This window comes from Rhincodon typus, chromosome 32 (genome assembly GCF_021869965.1).
Source record: "Rhincodon typus isolate 14 chromosome 32, sRhiTyp1.1, whole genome shotgun sequence".
In the NCBI taxonomy this organism is placed as follows: domain Eukaryota; kingdom Metazoa; phylum Chordata; class Chondrichthyes; order Orectolobiformes; family Rhincodontidae; genus Rhincodon; species Rhincodon typus.
Window position 1 is genome coordinate 29,997,771 of NC_063363.1, and position 16,577 is coordinate 30,014,347.

The following is a 16,577-nucleotide window of genomic DNA, read 5'->3' on the forward strand; positions in this document are numbered from 1 at the left end:
CATTTCTGAAGAAGGGTCTAGGCCCGAAATGTCAGCCTTCCTGCTCCTCTGATGCTGCTTGGCCTGCTGTGTTCATCCAGCTCTACACCTTGTTATCTCAGATTCTCCAGCATCAGCAGTTCCTACTAGCTCTTACAGTGGCCTAGCACAACAAAACTGGATCAAATGGTCTCTTTCTGTGCTGTATGGTTAAATGAATTTACAGTTAGGGGCCTTGTCCTGAGGACAGAGCAAGGGTTCAATGTCAGCAAGAGACTCTGGTAAAAATTGTTAAATCCCCTGTTCCATTACTGCTCACTTCAATTAGAATAGATTATGGTTTTCAAAAGATGTTGAGCTGACATCCAGTGGCAGGAACTGACTATTGCAAGCATGTTAAGCTGAAATAACAGTTACTCTGTTCTTCAGTCTATATCTGTGAATAGATAATAGGCAATTGATCCCTAATTCCCATTGCTTTAGATTTTAAAATCAGGCGTGTATATTGCAGGGATTTTTTGAGACTAAATGAGAGTGACTAATTTAAAAGCCTCCTTCATAACAGGAGACAGAGCTGAGTAACTAAAGGCCAGTTAATTTAGTACTGTGCCTTACATATTGTTGGGTGCTCTAATCAACGTAGAACATAGTGACCATAATAAAAAAGACACAAAACAGATTAATAACAGTCACTTAGTGATTTTATGCTTATTCTGTTTCTTTTTCAGTAGAATTGCTACCAAAAGCAGTGGACCATGAACGGGAACGCAAGAACCCAACGGGATTGTACGTCATCAGAGAAAAGGTAGAAACATAGTAGTGAGGTTGGAAATGGGACCCCTGCCTCTGAATCAGCACAAATAATCTTTACTCAATTCCATATATATTCCAGGATTCTCCAGATGCTGAGGAAGATTCCCTAAGTGTTTCCAAGAATGCAGCTGAGCAAGCTGGATTCATAGTTTCCTCTGGACCTCCTACTAGATCACCAAGACCAGCTGGTCGATCACCCAGACGATACAACAGGTCTCCTGTCCGATCCCCTGGCTCTACCAGATCACACAAGTCTCCAAGTAGATCATCCAGCTCCCCTGTGCATCAAAGGAGTGCTAACCGCATTATCCGACCAGCAGGAGTCCACATGATCATGGAGCAAGATGAAGCTAGTATGGAAGAAAATTAACGCTTAAACGACCCTGTAACTTTTCCATGGACATAAAAGATACTGTAGGTGCAGAAGTATCAGTATCAAATCCTGGAATATATCCAGGGTTCTGACCTCCTGCTTTTTCTGAATATACCTATCATAGAGTATTATAACCCTCTTTCCCTTAACCAGAGTTTACCACAGCAACCTTAGCTCCTAGAATGCAAACCAGGGTCAGACCCCTAACAACAAGTACATAAAATGTGCCTAAATGCATCCCATTTCGGTCATTGACATGTTGGGGAGGGCTTTTTAATTCCTTAGTTTTGGATATCACATGGAAGTGCCACAAATTAATTTTAGCAATGTAATCGTAAGAATATAAGACTTTCCTGGATGCTCCCAGTGGCCCAGTGGATAAGTATTCCATCAGGCATAGACCATGTGTAACAGAAAGGTCCCATTCTTGGTACTGAGCAGCTCTCAACTGCAGTGACTTTGAATGGACACAGCAGTTGGTCTTGGTTTCCTAGAGTTGATTGGAGTAAAGGGGAATTGGGTTTTCATAGCTAACCCGTTACCCTGTTAAAAACAAAATGGTGCATGTCAGCCTAAACTGAACTCAGTTTTGATGCCTCAGTATGTCAGCTCATGCATGAAACTGGCCACTTTAGCAAGGTACTGGAAATATGCATAAACTGTGCCCTGGGACTGAAGGTATATGATAAACAATGTTTCCTGGATAGTTGCACTCACACCTTCTGGAGGTCGAGATCCAAAACTTCAGTCAACAGAGCAGAGGTCAGAGTAACTCCTGCTACTTAGTAACTGAGAACGATGCAATCCACTGGAGCCAATGCTCTCTTTGAGGTCAGGATGGCTCAACCGGGATTGGTCCTTCAAATCAGGGCTATCACAGCGATTTCAACAAGGCAGGTCACCCTTATGCAAAGGGAAATCTCTACTTAATCAGGTACAAAAAGACAATAGAGTAGAAAGCAGGTGGGGACGCAAACAGTCTTTGATGGGTTGTGTTTGGTTAATTAGGAGGGAGTCAATCAGTAGGAACTAGTTAGATTCAAACCCATCAATAACTCAGTTAATTTAATCCAACCAAGAGAAGGGACACTTGACAGGACGCCTTTGATGTGGAATTTTACGTTTCTGGCATGAACAGGACGTGTAATTCATTATTTTGTAAATATAAAACAATAGAAGCATGCGTTAAACATTAGGTCGATTTCTGGGAATTAGTCACTGCTGATGGTAACCTCTGGTCACTGTCCTGTAATTCCCTCATCAATAAAGTGAAAACACATAAAATGAATATGGGAGTTGCACTGTGATGTTTCCTGTAGTCAAACAGTCATCTCCCACATGAAGAATGTCCATTTTGGTGAGGAACTGCAGAGCTGCTGGAGCTTGGCCCTTTTTTGCCTGTCCAGGAGAGGAAGAGAGACAATCATTCAGAAACATTTTGCCTGGATAGTTCTCAGTCCCAGTAGTGGCTGGTACCATTAATTATTCAAACATTCAGGCCTTGTCTTCCCCAGAAACTCTTTACAGCCAAAAGTGAGTACAAGGAGTTTGGATGAGCCTACAAGTATCTTTACCACTTTTAATCACAATCTTTCCAGGCTCTCTGTCTCTCCTAACCCTCGCTCAGTCCATCCCTCTCTCTCTCCCATACCCTACTCTGTCCATCTCACTGTCTCCCCAAATCCTTACTCTGTCTATCCTCTGTCTCTCCTAACCCTCGTTCTGTCCATCTCTCTCTTTCCTAACCCTTGCAGTGTCCATTCCTCTGTCTCTGCTGAACATCCAATACTTCCAACTCACATTGTCTCTGAACTGACTGTCTGTCCCAGACTGTGTTATTGTACACAGACAGTTCCATCATCTTTAAGCCAGTCATGACAGGATACTGAGAGCTCCGGCTTAGATCCCCGATTTTTCAAACCTCACCTGACATTTCTCATAGCTGCGATCATTCTGAATGTCATTAAGATTTTGGAAAATTTTGTGACAGGTGGAGTTTGTTTGAAATAAGAGAAGAAAATACTGCAGTCCTCAGTTAATACTGTTTGAACTTATTCATGTATTACACTAGGAGTCAAAATCACAGCATGGCACCTAATTACTTTTCAGTTCTCAGCTGCAGTTTTAATTTTAACATAAAGCTTTTTAATCAACTCAAGTGTACATTGTATTTACTTGCAGCTTAATCTTACCTTGGTACAGTGGTGTTAAGACAAAGTCCAATATATTTGACTTCTGCAGGACAGTGTGCAAACTTTGTGCTTCATTGGGGAGTTCCCTCAATGACTCACTCCTACCTGCCACAGCTTTTCTTTGGTAAACTTGTCTCTTTTTCTTCCTCCTAATATCTTTGTCTAAGTTTTCCCCTGTGTCATGCAGCAATCACTAGACAATGCTTTGCGCAGGTGAATTCTCACCAGCCGTCATCCTCACCTCAGATTCTTGCCTGCCCGGCCAACACCGGGGAAGCAGTTGGCATTTGTTCAGCGGTTTCACTGCGGGCATTGGGTGGAAGGGGCCCATCTCAACACTGAGCTATCACTGGGATATCCCCTGCGTCACATCTGGGCACTGCAGCACCGAGCACTGTGCCTCGGGAGTGGTTTTACATAGTGAAGAGGAGATGATAATGCTGCCTGATCTTCAGACATCTTTAACTTTTAAAGGGTTGTGTAAATCTGGAATTCACTCCCGTTGCATCAGATTCCTACAACTCCCACCTGAACAGCACTGGGGGAATTATCCCGACCCCAAATGGACTGCAGGAGTTCAAGGCAGATCACTGCCACCTTCTCGAGGGCAACTAGGGATGGGCAAGACATGCTGGGCCAGCCAGAGACACCCAAATACAAATAAAACAAAAACAGCTGTAGAGGCTAGATCGTCGGAAAATTTCAACACTGAATTTGTTGGATGTTTCCCAGATGTTGCTAATAAGAGATAAGGAACAGAGGTGGGTGACGATACAGGTTAGCTGTGTTCTAAAGGAATAGCAAAACAGGCTCCTGATGCTCAATGGCCTACTCCCCCTCCCAAAGTTCTGTGGCTTAGCCAATGAGAAAGGTGTCAATAAGATGAATGTTGTTAAAATCTACAGTCTTTCATTTGCTGTCCACATCGTGGAGGTGAGTCGTGACAGCAATTTATATGCATTGACATAAATATCATCACGCACTGGGCAATAGGATCAAAAGTTTTTTGCCGGCATTAGATAATGAACGGCTTTTGCAATGCTATAGACACCAATTGTGTGGATTGATCACTAATGTGTACTTGGCCTGCTCCTGCTCTAGTACTTGAACACAATATATTTTTTTCAGGTTAATATTTGGACAACTCAGCCTCACATTTTTGAGGCACCAACCTGTGTGTTAGTAATTTAGACACCACAAAACAGGAGAAATGACAAGAAGCTGTGACAAAATATCAATAAAGATTTATTGCAGATTCCTGTACCGCCATCTCAAGTCTAATTTTTGAACAAATAACACTTTCAGTACACACACAGGTAATATATTTAAGGACCAGTGTATATGATGGGGTGCATCACTGTATAATATTCCAAATACAAATCACAATGGACAAATCATACATAATGACAATGGTGAATCACACGCCATCACTTTTAAATAGTGGAAACTTTTGAGAGGTTTAAGTAAAACTTCATGGGTTCAGTGCTGAATTTATGGGCTAAACTTCTTGCATTAAGTGGAAGAAAAGTTGAGGGTAAGTTCAAAACCTAAGTTAAATCTTTGATGGAAATCAATAGGGAGAAATGTAAAATGAGGACTCCCTAAAACCCGTTTCACTGTACCCACTGGAGAATTCTCTTGCCTTTAGCCGATGGGACTTTTAATATCCACTAGAACATGGTCAAGATTATTGTTTATCTTAAGAGGAAAGATGCTCTGATACATGTGTCTTCATCAGTGCTATACTGCTTTGTTAGTTGAGATTATCCAGTAAGGTTCTAGGATCAGTTTGTATCTGGAACATTATACCTCAGCAGCAAATGATGTTAAAACTCAGGCTATGATGCACTTTTCCAATATTTTGAGGTCAATTTCAAGTTTACCCAGCTGAGATCAATGAGGTCCAGATACTCCCTGCGCCCACAACATTGACAGGCAACAAACATTAACTAGCCGTAAATCAATGGGATTTATTTCTAAGAGAATTGAATTCAAAAGTTTTGAAGTTATTTTAAAAGTTGCATAGAACCTAAGGACGCATATGGAATTATGAGCTCCATAACACAAGAACGCAGAAGCACTGTGGCAAGTGCATTCCCAGACTTTAATAAATAGTTAAATTGGAGGGACTGAGATAATACAGAATTTACATAACATAGCAGAGAAGGGACAGCTTGGAAATTACACTGGTTCACCTAATCTGTGCTGATGTTTATAATCCGCGCAAGACTCCTCCCATTACATATACCTCATCTCAGCCTTTTAGTAAATCTTTCTATTCCTCTTTCTGTAATTGCCTCGTCTCTTTCTAATGCCGCCAAGTTATTTGTCTCAGCCATTTCCTGTGGTAGTGAGTTCTGCATTCTTATTACTCTAGGATGAAGACATTTCCTTTATTGGAAAAGCTTAGCAAGCATCTTTTATTAAATCACCTCTAGCCTTGGAGTCCCCACAAATTGAAACATTTTCCCCATATGCACATTGTCCAACCTATTTATTATTTTAGAGGTAACCCGAGGGATATCCAAAAGGTAAAAGGCCAGTGCTGTTCAATCTTTCCCAAGAGTTGCAATCTCTCAAATCTGGTACCAACTGAGTGATTGATTTTGCACAATGTCCTTTTTACAATATTGAGACCAGTCACGTCTGGTGACAGGGTGGCTCAGTGGTTAGCACTGCTGCCTCACATTGCCAGAGACTCAGGTTTGATTCCAGGCTCAGGTGACTGCCTGTGTGGACTTTGCATGTTCTCCCTACGACTTTCTTCGGGTGCTCCAGTTTCTTCGCACAGTCTAAAGATGTGTAGGTTAGGTAGATTGGCCGTGCTAAATTGTCGTGTAGAGTTTGGGCTATGTGGGTTAGCCATGGTAAATGTGGGATTACAGGGATAGGGTGGAATGCCCTTCAGAGGGACATCTGATGGGCCACATGGCCTCTTTCTGCACAGTAGGGATTAGGGGAAAAAAAAGTTCATCGATCTGAAATGTTAACAGTTTCTCTACCAACAACCTTTTCCATCTTTATTTCAGATTTCCAGAAGTATTCGCTTTCGCATAACACCTGGTCAATATTTATTCTGCCAGCAACATCATAAAAATAGATTACATGGTTATTATCACATTGCTAGTAATTGGAGATTGCTGTTCAAAGATAGTTCAATGGGCAGTGAAGCACTTGGTGTTGTTTTCGCTTGTAAAAATCGCTATCTAAATAAAACAATTTCACTTTACTCCATGATATAGAGCTGGATGAACAGAGCAGGAAGGCTGACGTTTCGGGTCGAGACCCTTCTACTGCCTACGGAACCAGATCATCCCCAAAAATAAAACCACTTCCTACAGACAAAGGGGGTGGCCACGGGTACCTGCACGGGCCCAAGCTATACCTGCCTCTTTGTAGGTTACGTGGAACAAACTCTCTTCCAAAGCTACACTGGCCCTATCCCCTACCTCTTCCTCCGTTACATTGATGACTGTATCGGCACCGCCTTGTGCTCCCACGAGGAGCTCGAACAGTTCATCATCCACTTCACTATCACCTTCCACCCAAACCTTAAGTTCACCTCGACCATCTCTGATACCTCTCTCTCCTTCCTGGACCTCTCTGTTTCCATCTCTGGCAACCACCTGGAAACCGATATTCATTTCGAGCCTACCGACTCCCACAGCTACCTAGAATACACCTCCTCCCACCCACCTTCCTGCAAAAATGCCATCCCCTATTCCCAATTCCTTCGCTTCCGCTGCATCTGCTCCCGAGATGAGGCATTCCACTCCCGGACATCCCAGATGTCCTCATTTTTCAAGGACCACAACTTCCCCCCTCAGTGGTTGAGAATGTCCTCGACAGGGTCTCCCGCATTTCCCACAACTCATTCCTCACACCCCCTCCCCCCAATAACAACCAAAACAGAATCCCTCTCGTCCTCACGTACCACCCCACCAACCTCCGGATCCGACGCATCATCCTCCAACACTTCCGCCATCTGCAATCCGACCCCACACCAAAGACATTTTTCCCTCCCCACCCTTATCTGCTTTCTGGAGGGACCACTCTCTCCGTGACTCCCTTGTCTGCTCCACACTCCCCTCCAACCCCACCACTTTTCCCTGCAACCAGAGCAAGTGCTACACCTGCCCCTCACCCCCACCCCAGGCCCTAAGAAGACCTTCCACATCAAACAGATGTTCACCTGCACATCTGCTAATGTGGTATACTGCATCCTCTGTTCCCGTTGTGGCCTCCTCTACATCGGGGAAACCAAGCGGAGGCTTGGGGACCGCTTTGTGGAACACCCACGCTCAGTTCGCAACAAACAACTACACCTCCCAGTCGCGAACCATTTCAACTCCCCCTCCCACTCCTTGGACTACATGTCCATCCTAGGCCTCCTGCATTGCCACAATGATGCCACCCGAAAGCTGCAGGAACAGCATCTCATATTCCGCTTGGGAACCCTGCAGCCCAAGGGTATCAATGTGGACTTCACAAGCTTCAAAATCTCCCCTCCCCTGACCGCATCCCAAAACCAGCCCAGCTCATCCCCGCCTACCTAACCATTCCACCCACCTCAAGCCGCACCCCCATCTCCTACCTACTAACCTCATCCTGCCTCCTTGACCTGTCCGTCGTCCCATGACTGACCTATCCCCTCCCTAACTCCCCACCTACACTCACTTTTACTGGCTCCAACCCTGCCTGTCTCCTCTCCACCTATCTTCTCCTTTATCCATCTTCTATCCACCTTCCCCTCTCTCCCTATTTATTTCAGAATCCCCTTCCCCTCCCCCATTTCTGAAGAAGGGTCTCGACCCGAAAGGTCAGCTTTCCTGCTCCTCTGATGCTGCTTGGCCTGCTGTGTTCATCCAGCTCTACACAGTGTTATCTCAGATTCTCCAGCATCGGCAGTTCCTGCTATCTCTGTATCACTTTACTCCACGCTGGCCCTGACAATGCTGAATGAACGCTCCTTTTCTTCAAAGGCTGGAACTGCCCTTTAGAATTAACGATATTGACAAACAATAAAGGACCCCTCACAGACATCGTAAAATATAGGCACTTTCAATTTTATTCATTCCTTTTACACAAGGCTAGAATAGTAACATTTAGAAAAGAATGTATTGCAAAAGTCTGAATCATTAGACAATAAAACACTACAAAGAGATCACTAAAGGCACTTTATGAAGTCTACAACTCAAGCTTCATTTGAAATGAGCAACTGTGTTAGGTTTGTGCTTACCCATTTAAGATGGTGCTTCCCAACAAGTTAAGAATTAACTCATTTAACCCATACATCAGCAAGATCCTTGCGGCTTGGTGAATGGAGCTGTTCACAGTATACTTGCATTATTATTTTGGGTTTTTTTACCCCTCTCAAGGAGGTTGTAGCTTTGAGAAGCTGATATTTTATTCAAAACCACAAAGGGGTGACCAGAGAGATGTGGATCAGTGGAATTTGAATTACACAGCTTGGCTGCAAGTGAGCTGACTCCCATTTTGTGCAGCAGAGGAACTTAACTCTAAAGCTTGGGTTTACAGTCCAGAATTTCTGGAATTATGTTCTATTTTAAAGAATATTGATGCTTGACCCTCTTCACCTCCCTGCTTGTCTCGTTTAAAATAATCCTCAAAATCTACAAGGTTTTGATCATGAGTATTCATACCTGCTTTGTTTAGCTCAGTGACAATGGCTACATTCCGGTTAACTCCCTTGGGATGTAATACCACGTTGAAAAGGTGCTATATAAATGCAGTTTTTAAAAAACATTCTTTCATTTAATGTTTGAAGGAAGCAGTTGTGCACAGAAGACTGTTATCACAATGATGTCCTTGGATACCAATCAGTAATTCTAAGCTGTTATCTTCAAATGGATCAAATCTACCTCCTATTTGGGTGTGCTTTTTATCCGAAGCCATTTGTTAGCAATCGGGGGTCGAAACCTTGAAATGAAATAGTTCCTCCGCCAGTGTGTTTCGGATCAAGTGCAGGACCCTTTTCCAATGGGTTTGAATCTTCTGTACTGGGAGTACAAAGGAGCATTTGCAATGAAAGAGTTAAAGGGGACCCCCACTCCATGGGGAAATTGTGACCAGCTCCACGCACAGCTGAAAGGAATTTTAAGACTCATCATTTCTTTTTTCCAGTAACCATAGTAACCCACCCTATTACAGAAAGCAATCCTGTTGACTGGCTGATGGGGGAGTTTGGCACTGCTTACAGATACACCCACTCAACCAGAGTCAGTAATGATGCTCATTGGTTACAGAATAAACAATAATGGATTACCTCACCATTGTAAATTTTCCAGATGGAGAATTTTGTGAAGCCAAAAATAGTCAAAAGTTAAAAGACAAGCATTACACCGACTGCATGGGTGCAACCCAATATTCCACCTTTTCGCTGATGTGTCGCCCACTATTCAAAACAGTACAACCCCCTAGAGGCAGGTTCAATCTTGATTGTTACAAAAAGTGTGAAAGGGCTGGCAGGAAATATTAGAAATAGCTCAGGCAGGCTTTCTGGAAAAAAAGACCATCAAATTCTGTTCGTGAGTTCAGGTTTTTTACATTAAAAGAAAGAAAACTACACCTGTTTCCCACAGGACATCCCTCTTTCTGCTTTCCTTTTTCAGTGTCAAGGTTCTTATTGAGGACAGAATTAGTTTAACGATGGTATGTATTGAACTGGTAACCCAGAGACTGTGACTAATGCTCTGTAAAAAAAAAAGAGTTCCAACCCTAGTGGACCTGCTGCAAAATTTGAATTTAAACAATTTGATAATCTGGAATAAATCTAATTAACAGTGACCATGAAACCACTGGATTGTCATTAAAATATAAAATCTGGTTCACGAATATCGTTTGGGAAGGCAGTTGGTCTGGCCTATCTGACATGGTCAGTTTTAAATCACAGGCATTTCTGTTTGGAACTTATTCAAATAAATAAACATTCAGCTGTCATTATTAGTTTCCGGCCACTAGGTGTAAAGTGTGCAATTGTGACATCTAGTGATCACAATATAGTTCAATTTATAACAGATTTCCATCAGGCACATCTTTGGTCTTCTGGTAGTGTAGGTGAGAAGCTGTGTATGTATTCATAGTGACATCTTGCATAGAAGGTAACTTATATCAAAGGCAGTGATAGAGTGTATTATGATCACTGATTACTTACTTCAATTATTGTCATATTTTTAAGAACACACATTAGTCTAAGTCCTTCAGTCTCCTGATAGTCAGAGACCAGGTATACCCTGAAGGATTTCCGCTGGAATCTCTCAGAAGTCTCGGTGCACTGGCTATGCGGAAATTATCCGAGAAGCTTAAACTTCCGATGGATAATTAGTGCCTCAAACCTTCCCAAAAAAAAAATGGCTGCAACTTTAATTAGAAGCAGAATTTTGGAGGGTTCAACTTACTTAAATAGTCATCCAGAAAAAGTAAAGGGTTAACATGCTGCCCCAACTCCTGGCTAACTATAAAACTGGCTCCTATGCATCCACACTGGATCCAAAGCCCTCTTCCCCCTTAAAAAAATCAATCTGCCCCCACCATGATGCCTGACAATGTCTCCCCCCCAACCCCACTCCAAACCTCAGCCCAGCCTCTGCTACCTTGCTCCTACAGTCATTCATTTAACACTCTATCTTCTCTTACCCATGTGTCTGGTACCTGACCCCCTCATTCACCCAAATGGTACCCTACACACACCCAGTTACCTGTTGCCCTCATCCACCTGGCACTCTGGCATATAGCCTCACCCATCCATATGGCAGACTGACCCCCTCACTCATCCCTGGTAGACTCATCTGCCACCCATCTGTTCCCCATCCAGCACCTGGCACACCAAACAGGAACTGTAACTCCTTATTCACTCACTTGGCACCTAATCCCTTCACCCACCAACCAAGAAATCTTTAAACCCTACAGCAGTAGTTACTGCTGGGTAAAGGTGGTATCACCTGTCCATTAGCACTGACCCTGCACTGCACCCAGATCAGGTAAACTCCACATTTCAGTGCAAATCACATGTTTAGGCCAGAACTGCACAGGACTAGAGCAGAGTGAGTAAGAAGGAGTGGATCAGTAATCAGAGTGTGATTATCACTTCTTAGAAGATTCTGACAAATATTTTGCCAGGGATTTGTACAAAAAAGGTGAGCATTTCAACAATGTTACAGGGATCCAACCCTAGATTAAGACCCGTGCCCTGAATTCTAAGGGTTCACAACCATTCTCCTTTCAATCCCACAGTACAGAAACCCAAAGTACCATTTTGACACACTGCATTGAATTCCCAAAACCAAATCATTTTCCACTCACTCCCATTAGATAGGATTCCATGAGCTGAAATCAGAAGTTCCCCAGCCAAAATCTCATGCTTAACACAAAATACCATTCAGGTGCTGTCACATTCAGTTTGAGATTGCCAGCTAATTTCCTTCAGCAACACAATATTGGCCGATACTGCCTAGCTAGAGTTGTAATTAGATATTTTTCATAAACGTCACAAGATGGCAAACTGGGGCTGTTGTTACCCTGGTCACTGGAAGATTTGATGACAAAACTACACTTACCATTACAATGACAGACATGCACAAAACTACCAAGTGATTTCATATCAAGACAGTTCTTTGGAATAACCTGAGAGCAGTGGGGTTTCATCACCCGAGAGGTCTCCTGTGTAACTGCCTTACCCTCATTTGATTGCATCTTTTTGCACACTATCACAGAAAGGAAACACTGTGCCCACAGAGGCTTCATTACTGGCACAAGCTCATCATCTGTGAACTCCGAAATGGTTATAACTCTGGACTAGAACATCCCATGAGCTTTGCAGAGAGATTGCACTGAAGGAGGAAAAGAAAAACAGAGATGAAGGGACTGTGAGGAGCAGAGTAAACATTAGACTTGTGCGAATGTTGTGCTTTCTGTGTTCATCTTATTAGGTGCACACAGTTAGTTTAAAGTGTCTGTTGGAAGGTATCTTCATCCCTTTCTGGTCCCCCTTTCTCTCTCTCCTTTCATTCCCAGACCTGCAAAAAAGATATTCCCGGCTTTCTCCCGTGTCTCTCTCTCCCTACCTCTGACCCCAAGCGCCTCGGTTGAAAAGCACCTAAATTTCCAAGTGCAACAGCCACATTGCAGTCCCTCAGTGTGAGCAGTCAGCTCTCTGCCTTGCCTTGGTGGTAATTAGTACAACACCAGCAGCAGCTTAACAATTGGATGAGGCAGGAACAGCGCCCCCAGTGGGCAGCAGCTGAGGAGGAGCGGGTCGAGACGAGGTCTTCCTGCGATACTACCAACATGGCTTCCTCAGTCTGAACCGAGGTGGAGGCAGAGGGGCCCAGAGCCTCGCGGAAATTCTGAAGAAACCAAAGGCCTTCCGTTGACAAGCCAGGATCAGCAGCTGAAACGACAAATAAAAAAGAAGTTTGATTGAGCTGCGCAGCTCATCGGATGGGGACGCCGATTTTTCCACACTGTGGAAAATACTTCCTTGCTAAAATTTCCAAAGGGCCTCTCCTTATCTTCTATCATGCCTCAGAACAATGGACCACCATTCAGGCCCTCAAACCTGCTCCATCATTCAAGTACAGCAAACTTTTTATTATCTGGCACCCAAGGGACCAGGAGCTTGCTGGATGATCCGATACTCCAGTTGATCAAGAGGTCCCCACTATCGATGTAAAAACACACACAAAGTAATAGAAACGTAATGCAGGGGGTATACTTTATTTACAGCATAGATCACTTCAGTAATAATGCAACTTTGCCTTAAATAAAATTACCAGCAGACAGCCTTCTCAACAGACTACTCGAGACTGAAATAATATAGTAAATGTCAGGTGCATAATTTCAGGTATATAACAGTGAGAGTGTGCTGGTTTATAAGATGCCAGATAAAACAAAGTTTGTGGTTGATCGCAGCTGATCTACATCTTTGCTCTCTATCCATTCAATACATTTGTCAATCAAAAACTCTCAAACTCTTCAGTTAGAGCAAAAAACCAGCCATTCAAGTGCTTTTTGTAGCGGGAGGACAGCAAGACAAGGGAATTCAACATTCAAGTCCAGTTTGGAGTTTGATTCATAAGAACATAAGCAATAGGAGCAGGGGTAGGACATCTGGTCCCTCGAATTTGCTCCGCCATTCAGTAAGATCACGGCTGATCTTTTCATGGGCTCAGCTCCACTTCCCTGCTGGCTCACCATAACCCTCAATTCCTTTCCTGTTCTAAAAATCTATCTTTGCCGTAAAACGTTCAATGAGATAGCCTCAACTGCTTCACTGGGCAGGGAATTCTACAGATGCACAACCCTTTGGGTGAAGAAGTTCCTCCTCAGCTCAGTCATAAATCTGCTTCCCCATATTTGGGGGCTATGCCTCCTAGTTCTACTTTCACCCGCCAGTGGAAATGACCTCCCTGCTTCTATCTCATCTATTCCTCCCATAATTTTATATGTTTCCATAAGATTCCTCCCTCATTCTTCTAAATTCTAATGAGTATAGTCCCAGTCTATGTCATTAAGGAAATTTAGTACCATAACCCTAGCAATGAATTTCTACTCAAAGTTCTCCCTGTTGTGTTTGGACAATTGATGAAAGGTGAGGAAATAACAGCGGCCTGACCGGAAACCGCTCCATGTTGAAGAGGATGGCATTGAGAAGGTTTCTAAGAGGTTGTTCAGGTTGTGGAGCTGGCACCAATGAGGGGCTCATCTTGGGCAGAGAGCAGCCTCAAAATGAGTGGTGTTGCACATTCCAAAAGGCTTTGGTACAGACTGGATGATATTTGAGCTGCACTGTTTTGGAGGCTCTGTTACCATGCACAACATTCTGATGCTAACACCATGGTAATTGGAGGTGATAACATTTGCTCTGCTGCCTAAGAATCTATCCACCTCTTGCCTTCAAAATTCAAGATCTTGCCTCCATTGGCTTCAGAGGCATAGAGCTCCAAAGTTGCAGAACTCCCAGTGAGAAAAAGAAATTCTCATCTTTCCCCAGAAGGTGGAAACCCCTAACTGTTAACCAGTGCCCCCTAAATCTGAACTGAGCCACAAAAAAAAAGGAAGCATCCTTTGCACATCCACCTTGTCAAAACCATTCGGGATCTTATACACTTCAGTCAAATCAACCCCCTCACTTTTCTAAACTGTAGTGGAATCAAGTCGAGCCTGTCCCACCTCTCTCCACAAGACAACTTGCTCATTCCCGCTATCAGTCTTGTAAATCTCATCTAAAACTTATCCAATGTATTTATAACCTTCCATAAGTAAGGTGAAATAACTCCACAGAGGCAGCTATCCCATCACCACATCACCCTTTATTTAAATGTACACAGTACATGGACTCTGACCAGTTCCTAGAGTGAGGAGAATCCCTGAGACTCCTGTTTATATCTATCTGTAGCCAGAGCTCCCTAAATGGCCCAGATTAACAGCCTCCATCAGGGAACTCCTACTCAATGGGATCTACCTGGCATACGTTGTTCCTATCAATACACAAGGAGACCAAAACTGCCCAGTATGAGAGATGTGGTTGCAATGACCTGTATAACTGAAGTATAACATCCTTACTTTGATGTTCAAATCTTCTCGCAATAAAGTATAACATCCCATTAGCTTTACTGACCACACGCTGGACCTGTACATAAACATTTTGAGATTCATGCACCAGAACAGTTCAATCCTGTTTATTTTTATAATTCAAGGGGGAGGCAATGGCACGGTGGTATTGTCGCTGGACTGTTAATCCTGAGACACAGCTAATGTTCTGGGAACCTGGGCTTGAATCCTGCCAATGGCAGATGGTGGAATTTGAATTCAATAAATATTTGGAATTAAGAGTCTAATGATGACCACGAAACCATTGTTGATTGTTGGAAAAACCCACCTGGTTCACTAATGTCCTTCAGGGAAGGAAACTGCCATCCTTACCTGGTCTGGCCTATATGTGACTCCAGACCCACAGCAATGTGGTTGACTCTCAAGTGTCCTCTGGACAATTAGGGATGGGGCAATAAATCCTGCCTAGCCAGCGACGCCCTCGTCCCGTGAATGAGTAAAGGAAATCCTTCTGCCCCTCAGAATTCTACAACGGTTCTTTGTGTAAGTAAAGCTCTGCCTTTTCACTCTCCCTGCAAAGTGAACAATTACATTTTCCCCACATTATACACCTGTGCATTGTGGGTGTCCCTATACCGCAAGGGCTGACGGAGTTCAAGAAGACAAGGCCTTCCTCTGGCACAGTGGTAGTGTCCCTACCTCTAGACTGGGAAGACTGGGTACCAGCCCCACCTTCTCCAAACGTGTGTAATAATATCTCTGAAAAATAGGCTAAACTTATTTTAAAGGCAGCGCACCATGACTTTCTCAAAGGGCGTTAGGGACAGGCAATAAATACTTGGCCTAGTAGGCAACCCTCAGTGTGCTACCATATCTTATGTAACATCTCTTTAAATAGGAGAAAGTAATTAACTAACAAGTGCTCAACCAGTCACCTCGATACAGTAAATATTAATACAATTAGCATCTGCACCAATTGAAACAATTTGAACATTAAACTACTCCAAATTATATAAACATGGCCTGGGAACAGACTTCAGAAACGTTCCTTAGAGCTACATAGTGGTCAGAAGATGGAACTACCTGGTTATAAAAGCCATAAAAATATTGAATGGAAAAATCATAAGAATCATACAGCATGGAAACAGACTCTTCAGTCCAACCAGTCCATGCCGATCATGTTTCCAACCTAAAAACTTGTCCCACCTGCCTACGCTTGGCCCATATCCATCCAAACCTTCTCTATTCATGAACTCATCCAAATGTCTTTTAAAATGTAGTAACTGTAGCTGCAACGACCACTTTTCTCTGGCAGTTCATTCCACACACAAACCACTCTCTGTATAAAAAAGTTGCCCCTCATATCCTTTTTAAATCTTTCTCCTCTCACCTTAAAAATATGCCGCTAGTTTTGGACTCCCCTACACTGGAGAAAAGGCCATGGCTGTTCACCTTATCTATGCCCCTCACGATTTTATAAATCTCAATTAAGGTCACCCCTCAATCTCCTATGGCTCCAGTGAAAACCGTGCCAGACTATCCAGAAATAGTAGGAACTGCAGATGCTGGAGAATCTGAGATAACAAGATGTAGAGCTGGATGAACACAGCAGGCCAAGCAGCATCAGAGGAGCAGGAAGGCTGACGTTT

General features: G+C 43.3%; 1 protein-coding gene and 1 long non-coding RNA gene across 2 annotated transcripts in view; one reads left to right on the forward strand and one right to left on the reverse strand.

The window, feature by feature from the left end:
• Positions 1-3,299, forward strand: part of hepacamb (hepatic and glial cell adhesion molecule b) — a 361,487-nt gene extending 358,188 nt beyond the window's left edge. Inside the window, exons 7-8 of the mRNA XM_048615454.1 lie at positions 711-784; positions 872-3,299. Coding sequence (XP_048471411.1) covers positions 711-784; positions 872-1,162 — 365 coding nt within the window. The 3' untranslated portion in view covers positions 1,163-3,299. The remainder of the gene's footprint in view (positions 1-710; positions 785-871) is intronic.
• Positions 3,300-8,402: 5,103 nt separating this feature from the next.
• The window catches only part of LOC125486713, a 9,679-nt gene continuing 1,504 nt past the window's right edge, over positions 8,403-16,577 (reverse strand). Inside the window, exon 2 of the long non-coding RNA XR_007265346.1 lies at positions 8,403-12,766. This is a non-coding gene — a long non-coding RNA (uncharacterized LOC125486713). The remainder of the gene's footprint in view (positions 12,767-16,577) is intronic.